Source organism: Chanos chanos, chromosome 8 (genome assembly GCF_902362185.1).
Source record: "Chanos chanos chromosome 8, fChaCha1.1, whole genome shotgun sequence".
In the NCBI taxonomy this organism is placed as follows: Eukaryota; Metazoa; Chordata; class Actinopteri; order Gonorynchiformes; family Chanidae; genus Chanos; species Chanos chanos.
The window spans coordinates 180,985-192,735 of NC_044502.1; the positions used below are offsets into that span (position 1 = coordinate 180,985).

Genomic DNA, 11,751 nt, shown 5'->3' on the forward strand with positions numbered 1-11,751 from the left:
AATTGAATATACTTTATAGTGCACTTATACCATGTAATATGTCTATAACTTATTAAATACTACTCAATATACCAAATGTACTTTAAAATAAACCTATTATTTATAAAGTACTACTAATTAAAATATACCTTATACTAAAACTATTATTTATAATGTACTATTTATAGTACTAATTATAGTACTATATAAAGTACTAATTATAATACAGTCAGCAACTCTCACCCCACCAGCTTCCTCTCAGGTTTATCTGTGTGTGTGACTGCTGGATATACAGCAAACTCAGCCTCTACCAAGGCCTATACTGCTGCTTTGGGAATCAGGCACTCAGCGTGTTCTGTAAATGCCAATTTCACCCCTGTCATCTCTGGAACGCTGTCTCACCAACACCACCAGCATGCACATTAGCTGTGGCACCACACAACACAGACATTCCCAGACATACTCACACTGGTAGAACTCTGCAACTATGTCAGCAAACATGCCATAAATAAAGAAAGAAAAATTACATATGTATTTATGTATGTGTGTGTGTGTGTGTGTGTGTGTGTGTGTGTGTGTTTATACATATGTATATATGTATATGTGTAGATATATATATATATATATATATACCAGTCAAAAGTTTGGACACACTTTCCCATTCACTTGAACTGTGACCGCTGTATACATGCATATATATGCTAAGGACTAGCCCTGTGGAGTTAAAGGATATTGAATATGGTAAATATTACATTTTGAATATTGTAAATTCACAGTGTTTAATGGCTGACAATGTGGCACTAAAACAATAAAGTTTTTATTTTGTTTTAATTATTTCTGAAAGTCAACAAGACACATTTTATGAGTGTATTTTATAAGGTATTTTAGGACAAATCCAATAACAGTATTTTTTTTACTACTTAAAATATTGACTATCGTCATTTTCTAAATTCATGTTCATCACAGTAATCATATGAGCAGTAATTAGTATGGCCAGTCCGTAAAAGTCTGGTTCTGTGAAACAAATGAACATGGTAAAGGCCTTGACAGTGTGGAATTGGTTAGTTCTGATTTTAAGTAGTCCTTATATTTAAAGGGTAAGTGCTATGCAAATAACTGAAAATATGTAAGAAATGGTAGAAATGTAAAAAAAGGGGGAAATCAGTGATCGGTGTGGATCACACAACCGAACAACCGAACAACCGAACAACCGAACAACCCCACAACCGAACAACCCCACAACCGAACAACCGAACAACCGAACAACCCCACAACCGAACAACCCCACAACCCCACAACCCCACAACCAAACAACCGAACAACCCCACAACCGAACAACCGAACAACCCCACAACCGAACAACCCCACAACCGAACAACCCCACAATCGAACAACCCCACAACCGAACAACCCCACAACCGAACAACCGAACAACCCCACAACCGAACAACCGAACAACCCCACAACCGAACAACCCCACAACCGAACAACCGAACAACCCCACAACCGAACAACCCCACAACCCCACAACCCCACAACCGAACAACCCCACAACCGAACAACCGAACAAACCCCACAACCGAACAACCCCACAACCGAACAACCCCACAACCGAACAACCGAACAACCGAACAAACCTACACAATGAAAGATGAATGTGATTAATATTTGCCCGTTAGCACTTAATCCCTTTGTAACGTGTGTGTGGGCGAGAAAGAGAGAGCGTTCTAGGATCTTTTCATATCGTAGAGAGATTTGGGGAGAGCAACAGAAATGTGAAGGGGCATTTATACATCACTGCAGACACCACAGTGACGTATAAATGACACCACAGTGACGTATAAATGACACCACAGTGACGTATAAATGACACCACAGTGACGTATAAATGGCACCACAGTGACGTATAAATGACACCACAGTGACGTATAAATGACACCACAGTGACGTATAAATGACACCACAGTCACGTATAAATGGCACCACAGTCACGTATAAATGACACCACAGTCACGTATAAATGACACCACAGTGACGTATAAATGACACCACAGTGACGTATAAATGGCACCACAGTGACGTATAAATGACACCACAGTGACGTATAAATGGCACCACAGTGACGTATAAATGACACCACAGTGACGTATAAATGACACCACAGTCACGTATAAATGACACCACAGTGACGTATAAATGACACCACAGTCACGTATAAATGGCACCACAGTCACGTATAAATGACACCACAGTGACGTATAAATGACACCACAGTCACGTATAAATGACACCACAGTCACGTATAAATGACACCACAGTCACGTATAAATGACACCACAGTCACGTATAAATGACACCACAGTCACGTATAAATGACACCACAGTGACGTATAAATGACACCACAGTGACGTATAAATGACACCACAGTGACGTATAAATGACACCACAGTCACGTATAAATGACACCACAGTCACGTATAAATGACACCACAGTGACGTATAAATGACACCACAGTCACGTATAAATGACACCACAGTGACGTATAAATGACACCACAGTGACGTATAAATGACACCACAGTGACGTATAAATGACACCACAGTGACGTATAAATGACACCACAGTCACGTATAAATGACACCACAGTGACGTATAAATGACACCACAGTCACGTATAAATGACACCACAGTGACGTATAAATGACACCACAGTCACGTATAAATGACACCACAGTCACGTATAAATGACACCACAGTGACGTATAAATGACACCACAGTCACGTATAAATGACACCACAGTCACGTATAAATGACACCACAGTCACGTATAAATGTTGTGGAATGTTGTGAGTTTTCACGTGTAATTCATGTCTTATCTGTGCCCTGTGTGTCAGTTACGTTCATGATTAATATCTCATCGTTGTTATGTCCAGCTGAATCAGAGTTAAGCACTCTCTTGTATGGTGTGTCTGGACTGGATGATCTCAGGTGTTTTCATAGCGCTGTCTTTGTGAAAGCAGAGTTTAGTGAACTGCCTCAATGAATAATGTTTTCACCTTGTCATTGCCTACTAATATGTACAGTGAGTGTGAGAGAGAACTTTTGTTCAGACTTTCTACAGGTCTAATCCTGGTGTTAAATAGGCACCTCAGGTGAGCCACACATGTTCTACACCTGCAATTAGATAGAAGCAGAAAAAAAACCCCACAAACACAGCCAGGCGACCAGCAGAGGGAGCCAAAAACAATATGTGGAGTGCTCCCAGTAGAGAGACAGAGACATGAATGAGTTTGTGTGTGCTTTACACAAAATTTAGTCCAACTTTGCACCAGAAAGAACTATCTGAGTCTTCAAACACCCATATGTCCAATATTTTTATAACTGGTAAGTCTGTCAGTCATTCTTAAACCTAGCCATTCAGGAAGAAGGTGGAATACATGAATGAAACCGTAGGAGGAAATAGGCCTCCTACTTATTGTCTGGAATTCACTGAATGCAGTAGCAAAGATATGAGTGTTCAGATAGTCATGCCAGTTAGAATGAAGTACTACTTCTCTGTTAGACTAATTATAGCCTCTGTGAGATTGGCTGATAAAAGAGACACAAAGGATGTTTTACGTGCACAAATGTTCCCCACGGTTTGGTTGCAATAACTAGTAGCATGTCCGCTGATGCTGCGTCACTGTCGCATGGAGCCATGTTGTGAATGTTATACATTAAATGAATGTTGTATATTAAAATGTAAAATGTGCAATTTTATTCATTGAACTGACACTCTGATGCAGACTAACCTGTATCACCAACATACTTAAGAACCTTTCCACAGAGAAATGCCGATAGCAATTACTATATTTTTAATACAGCGAGGGAGATATATTATGATAGGTTACACGTTTAGGTGATGTAGAGATGTTTAGGGGAGTTAGAGATGTTGGGGTGAGTTAGAGATATATAGGTGATTTAGAGATGTTTAGGGGAGTTAGAGATGTTTAGGGGAGATAGAGATGTTTAGGGGAGTTAGAGATGTTGGGGTGAGTTAGAGATATATAGGTGATTTAGAGATGTTTAGGGGAGTTAGAGATGTTATGGGGAGTTAGAGATGTTTAGGGGAGATAGAGATGTTTAGGGGAGTTTGAGATGTTGGGGTGAGTTAGAGATATATAGGTGATTTAGAGATGTTTAGGGGAGTTAGAGATGTTATGGGGAGTTAGAGATGTTTAGGGGAGATAGAGATGTTTAGGGGAGTTTGAGATGTTGGGGTGAGTTAGAGATATATAGGTGATTTAGAGATGTTTAGGGGAGTTAGAGATGTTATGGGGAGTTAGAGATGTTTAGGGGAGATAGAGATGTTTAGGGGAGTTTGAGATGTTGGGGTGAGTTAGAGATATATAGGTGATTTAGAGATGTTTAGGGGAGTTAGAGATGTTGGGATGAGTTAGAGATATATAGGTGATGTAGAGATGTTTAGGGGAGTTAGAGATGTTGGGGTGAGTTAGAGATATATAGGTGATTTAGAGATGTTTAGGGGAGTTAGAGATGTTGGGGTGAGTTTGTGTTTTTGGTCTGTAGTGAGAGGAGCAGAGAGAGTCTGTGGGTCATAGACTGAAATGAAGAGTTGAGCTCTCGAAAAGCGAGATCCATGAATAGGTAGTGATAGAACTGTCAGACACCTGGATGAAGCAGAGACAAGCGGTTGTGCCTCTGTTTGAGGGCAGACCACAGTCTGTGGATTCTCCTTTATAGCACTCTAGACAACAGCCAGGAACTTAAACAGATTACATGCTGCCTGTATATCCAAGCTGTCATACAATTGTGAGAGGCAAGTGACAACTGAAATGGACAGGCTACCTAAGGGACGACCTGAGTACAGCAGCAAAGACACCCAACACTTGATGGATTCGGATTTTTAAGGCCCCACAACACGAAATTGTATCATGATTTAAAGAGAATATTCAGAGGGTTGTGTTCACATTGCATAGCCTTCCAGCCCTGCCATACATACAGTTACATCAGCTCTGCAATATGTACAGTCACGTCTGTCAGAATGTGGTGCTACTTCCCTGATAGACTAATTATATCCTCTGCAAGATGAACGATAAGAGATGAGAATAAGAGATACGTGCGCACTGACACACCTTAATTTAAACCTATTCTCTATGCTCTTTTGTAAGAAGTCTAGGGTCAAACCACTAGGGTCAAACCATCTGTAAAATGATTCAATGTAAATGTGAATATAAGCATAATGAAGGGTAGTGAGTCTAGTGATGTTCCCACCGATTCTGATGTGGAATGTGTGCTAAGGGTCTTGGATTTAGTAGCGTGGAACAGGTCAGTCATCTCACACAGGGACGAGAAATGATTGTGGTCCTAGCAGATGAGAAATGATGTAACATATTTAGCTAAAGAGCTCATTTCTGAGCATGCGTTTTAAACATAGAGGACTCAGAGGAAACACACAAACGCTGTGTGAGAGGTAATACAGTATGCTGTGTGTGATATGTTCGAAAAAGTGGCTTGTGTTGCACAGTTCTGTACCATTCTCCTTCAATGGACAGAAGCCCCCCTGTGATCCTATGTTCTTTTCTGCAATGTTCACATTCAATCAACACACGATCCTGCATCTTCTGAAGTAGTGCGAAGGTTGTCTGTATGAGTATGTTAGTGCACAGCATCAGAGAAACCAGGGTAGAAAAACACACAGTGTAAATATATATCTGAACTTTTAGTGGCTAAGGAGTTCCTGAGACACAGCCATGAGATGGACTGTGTTTAGTCATATTGGACTGTGTTTAGTCATACTGTACTGTGTTTAGTCGTACTGTACTGTGTTTAGTTATACTGGACTGTGTTTAGTTATACTGGACTGTGTTTAGTTATACTGGACTGTGTTTAGTCATATTGGACTGTGTTTAGTTATATTGGACTGTGTTTAGTCATACTGGACTGTGTTTAGTTATATTGGACTGTGTTTAGTTATACTGGACTGTGTTTAGTTATATTGGACTGTGTTTAGTTATACTGGACTGTGTTTAGTTATATTGGACTGTGTTTAGTTATACCGGACTGTGTTTAGTTATATTGGACTGTGTTTAGTTATACTGGACTGTGTTTAGTCATACTGGACTGTGTTTAGTTATACTGGACTGTGTTTAGTTATGTACGACTGTATTGGATTGTATCTTTTTATGTGTTTTCGAAAATTAACGTATATGTTCTAATAAATGTTCAAAAATTGTCCTGAGATGTTTGATTACCTGATCAAACAACAACTGAGATGAGACAACAGTCATTGTTCCATTCTGATACTTTAATGTGTAACAAAAGTCAAACCATTCTGATACTTTAATGTGTAACAAAAGTCAAACCATTCTGATACTTTAATGTGTAACAAAAGTCAAACCATTCTGACACTTTAATGTGTAACAAAAATCAAACCATTCTGATACTTTAATGTGTAACAAAAGTCAAACCATTCTGACACTTTAATGTGTAACAAAAGTCAAACCATTCTGATACTTTAATGTGTAAAAAAAGTTAAACCATTCTGATACTTTAATGTGTAACAAAAGTCAAACCATTCTGATACTTTAATATGTAACAAAAGTCAAACCATTCTGATACTTTAATGTGTAACAAAAGTCAAACCATTCTGATACTTTAATGTGTAACAAAAGTCAAACCATTCTGACAGAAAGCTTCGCTGAGGAAAGTTATCAGTTCTTCAGGTTTCCAAGACGATTAAAAGCTGTCAGGAGACCATTCTCAAACTGCTCTGAATGGCAGGAAGACTTCACTTTATGAGTGATGAGATGAAAATAAATAAAAGTATTTCTTTACTTTTAGTCCAGAGAAACTATATGCCTATAGACATGATCAGAAGGCTCTGTCCACATAAGAACTATAAACAATCTCTGGTCTGATGTCACTCTGGCCTGTGCTTTGTCACCTCCTGCCTCACGGTAGACTAGTATATCTTTTACATGAAGTTTGTTCTTTAAGTTTTGAGATCACTCTGTTGGTACCACTCAATGTTTTTCTGGCCAGTGGCTCCTTCCTCTCTCCTGTAATGGTGTCTGTTGTACCAGAGGGTAAAGAGATTGTTTGTGAACAGTTTTGTGATGTTCCAGAACTTTCAGAGTCCGAGTTACATGCGCCGTCGGTAACCTGAGATTCAATGTCTTGGTCAAGGTTAACAGACGGATCAGCACCTGGAAACTTCTCTGTGAGTTCAGCACTCTGCAGTGAAGTGAGCATGTGGCCGTTACTCAGTGAGCTCCTGAGAGACTGTGAGTCTCGTTTGATTGGCCGAGCACTGTACTCCCTCACATCCTTGCGGAATGCCTCTCTGGTGTTGGATTCCTTCCGGAAGAGGATAATGTAAACCTTGGGCATGAAGTGGCAGAAGAAGATGCCGTAAGCTGAGATAAGGATGACTGTCATCTCCACAGCAGGTTTGTACTTCGCAAGTTCATCACTGACGTAAATGGGTCCAAACACCACCCAGCAAATGATGTAGATGAGCATGCCAAAGGTAATGAATTTGGCCTCGTTGTAGCTGTTTGGCAGCTTACGGCTCGCAAAAGCAAATATGAACCCGATCAAGGCGAGCAGTCCGATATATCCCAACACGATTCCAAAATATATGTTGTCACACTGCACATTGCATTCATACAAAGACTGGTCAGGTCTGTATTCATAATAAATTCTAGCTGTAGGTTTACAGAAGGTAAGCCATAAGGCACAGATAAGTCCCTGTAGCATTACAAGAACAGCAAGGATAATGTAGGGTTTGAAGAGACATCCTAAGACCTGCTTCACTGCTGGGTTAAACTCAAATGCCAGCAGGATCGTGAGGGACTTAACCAGGATGCAGGAGACACAGAGAGTGAAGCTGAGGGCAAACAACACCTCCCTGGTCTGGCACTGGATGTCATTAGGTTTCCCCGCAAAAAGTACCGTGCTGGTAAACGTACCCACCAGGGAGATGAGGAGGAGGACAGAGATTGGACCACAAGCTGCCCGAACCACAGGGGTGTTCCACCAAACCACAAACATCACCAGTACCAGCAGAGTCAAGAGAACTCCCAGAGCAGCGAAAAACAGCAGGATAATAGCATATTGATCCCGCCACCCTAAGAATTCCACTGTTTTTTTAGTGCAGTTGGGACTTCCCACATGGGAATACTCATGTTCTGGACAGCTCAGGCAGGTGTCTGCATCTAGGAACCAAGGATAAGAGTCAAATGTGAACATTCTGTTTTCAACTGTTTTTTTTTAACTGTGAAATCTTCTGTGGAAATGTGAGTATGTGGTTTGTGTATTTCTGTGCGTTTTTGTCAAAGGACGATCAACTCACTGGTGATATTGCTAAAGGTGTTCACTGTGCAGTTTTCACATGTGAAACAGCATGGCGTCCTCTTGTCTAAAACAACTTTCTTATGGCCAGCAACACAGTCGCCGTTACACTTAGACACTATGGATTTCTGGAAGAAAACGTTTTTCAAGCAGTTTCAGATAGCTGGAGTATTAAAGTCACACACATAATTTTTACATTATTTATTTATTGATTTATAACAATTTAGTTTTATGATTAATCAGTCCTTTAGGAACTTAGGCAAAGCAAGTCAATTTGTATAAAGCAAATACCTTGACTGCCAATACAAAACATTATCAGCATCAACGCAGCTTTGCCAGGTTCTTGTTCTTAAATATTTAGGGCTGATTTACTTTGAATTTATGAATACAATAACTGTGTGGTAAGAATTCACCGGACATTTTCTGATCATTGAATGAAGAAGAGGGAAATTACCAAGACACTGAGTCGTTTGTCAGAGTAGAGACTGAGACCCGGCTTGTTCTGGATCGAGTAGTTACCAACCAGGCCCATTAGAATACGCTGAGTCTTATTTCCCTCCTCCCAGAGGACAATGTCATATCCAGTGTCCATGTCGCCATCTTGGTTGAATTTCCAGCTCTCACCATCCATAGAGAAACTGGTTTCCCTCAGAGCACGGCTCAGCTAATGCCGGGGGGGGGGGGGGCAGTGGGAAAAACAGGAGGGGTCTCATGATATTTAATGATATTTCATCATAATTAAGGTCCTATATACTCACAGCAGAATGCTGGTGAGGTGCTTTTGTTATGTCACAGCAAGAATGTAATAAAATGAATATCATTAATGTTTCTCTGTCATCAGTCATACATTTATGCAACTTTTATTTATCACACTCAACCACATTTTACCAAATGTATGATGCACAGGGCTGTGTAGGATGTCTTTCCTTTCCAAATCCCAACCTGTTTTTTAGTGCAGTGTCTTAATGCACTCACATCTCTCACCTGTTTTCTTTCTACATGTCCACTCTCGTACAGTTTGTGTCTTAATGCACTCACATCTCTCTCCTGTTTTCTTTCTACATGTCCACTCTCGTACAGTTTGTGTCTTAATGCACTCACATCTCTCTCCTGTTTTCTTTCTACATGTCCACTCTCGTACAGTTTGTGTCTTAATGCACTCACAGCTCTCACCTGTTTTCCTTCTGCATGTCTAGTCTCGTACAGTTTGTACAACACATGCAGAGATACAGTACGTCAACGCTGCAGTATATTAACGTCGGTGGAAATAGCATTGTATTCTTACTGCGCACCCCTGTCTCACTGTGTGCTTCTCTCTTTGAGACTGGTGTTTTATTGGCTTGGTGTTTTATTGGCTTGTATTTCTTTTTTGGTATCTCTTAGTGTTGTCACCTCTCATTTCTTATTTATTCATGTTGCTGTAACAACACAATTTAGGTTACTGTAACAACAAGTACTCATCTTTCTGTCTGGCTATCTATCTATCCATCCATCCATCCATCTATCTATCTATCTATCTATCTATCTATCTATCTATCTATCTATCTATCTATCTATCTGTCTGTCTGTCTGTCTATCTGTCTGTCTGTCTGTCTATCTGTCTGTCTGTCTATATGTCTGTCTGTTTGCCTGTCTGTCTGTCTGTCTGTCTATCTATCTACAACACTTGGCTGAGCCTTGAATGAGAGACTCACCTCCCAAGGCTGGATATCATCACCACCTCTGCAGATCTTTTTGGCACAAATGTTAGACACAGCACTGGCAATGGCTTTTACTGCCAGCTTAATGCTGAAAACAGAATAACCATAAGTGTTTGACATCAGAATTTCTCTTGCTGTCATGTTCTTGTGCTGTGTCATTTCCTTTCTCAGGAAATGCTGGAGAATGGAGTTGTTTCGTGGAATATTAGGTCTCAAGTCCAACTTCTGCAGAAATCTTTTGAACTGTGAAGTGCTCTCAGAGCTTGACTTCAGAGTGACCCCTATAATAGTGCCGACCTCCCTCAGACTGCAGTTCCTCAGGACGCGGCTGGATGTGGCCCAGTTGTCACTGGCAACCCAGACACGGTCCAGTCCCTGGCCGCTCAGGTTGCCCATGATGTACATCATGTGGTCGGGTTTGGCAAAGGACACGATGACCTTGGCATTTGGGTTGTCAGCAATCTTTTCAACAGTCTCATTTATCTTCTTACTCAGTCTTTTGTCTTGAAGAACATCTGGCAGGACAACGCGGAAAGCTGTGCAGATGCCATGTTCCCTGGCGTGCCACTCAAACCGATCTGCAGCATACCGTCCATAGTCGCCATCCGTGGTCACGAGGCCAACCCATGTCCATCCATACCTCACCAAAATCTGAACAATGGCCTGGGCCTGGTGGTTGTCCTCTGGAACAGTTCTTAGGAATGTTGGGAAACGTGTTTTATCACTCAGGATACCTGCAGTCGAGCCATAGCTGATCTGTGAAAAGATTTACAGTTGGCACTGTATTATAGTGTATATGGCTATGTCCAGTGACTGGAAGGAAGGTTAAAAACAAAAGACACTTGTTTTATAAAGAGATGTTATCAGGATGTGGACAAATGGTCACACTGCCACACTCCATCCTGCTCTCCTGTGACTCATTGTCACTGTCTGTGACTCTCACTTTAAATAAGTTGACAAACATGTTTTAAACTGAAGACAGATGCTGCATTATACACTCCTTACTACTGAGAGGTATAGTTACGAAATTGTATTTATCTTGTATTTGTCTATGTTACTATTGTTTTAAAGTAACATTTTGTAAAAGACGCTACAGAGTACATATTGGATTATCTAAATGAAGGACAACACAGTACATGACTAAGACTATAAATGAGATCAATGTGTTCAAAGCTCTACCTGTGGTATATACTCAGTCGTCAGCTGTCGAGCGACAGCGACAGAGATTTCTGAGTGGTAAGCTCCCACAACAGCCTTGACACCACTGTTATGGATCAGCGTGTTGGTACTGTCGTTCCCACACTCATAGGTACGGCAGCGCCCGCACAGATAGGTCTCCGACAACTGAACAGCATGGGTGACATCAGAGCAGGAATCCACAATCACATAGCCTAGAGTGAGGTTACCCAGCATGGACGAGTTGTTGATTTCTTCCACTGCTTCAGCCATCACTAAGGACTGTGTCAACCGGGCAACATTAAACCTGAAGACCAGAGGGAACGAGAGCCCTGTTATAGCCCCTTCACTGTATGACTAAAGTCTCCACATCTTAACATACACAACACTGTCAACTGCGAGATTAAACCTGAAGACCAGAGGGAACGAGAGCCCTGTTATAGCCCCTTCACCGTATGACTAAAGTCTCCACATCTTAACATACACAACACTGTCAACTGGGAGATTAAACCTGAAGACCAGAGGGAACGAGAGCCCT

General features: G+C 41.0%; 1 protein-coding gene across 1 annotated transcript; it reads right to left on the reverse strand.

Annotated features, from left to right (window-relative positions):
* Positions 1-358: 358 nt before the first annotated feature.
* On the reverse strand, positions 359-11,513 carry LOC115818315 (G-protein coupled receptor family C group 6 member A-like). The gene is made up of 6 exons (XM_030781667.1): positions 11,217-11,513; positions 10,032-10,793; positions 8,792-9,001; positions 8,339-8,465; positions 7,131-8,201; positions 359-405 (listed from the first exon to the last, which is right to left on the reverse strand). The coding sequence occupies exons 1-6, from the start codon at positions 11,484-11,486 to the stop codon at positions 359-361; spliced, it is 2,487 nt and encodes an 828-aa protein (XP_030637527.1). The 5' UTR covers positions 11,487-11,513.
* Between the last annotated feature and the right edge of the window lie 238 nt (positions 11,514-11,751).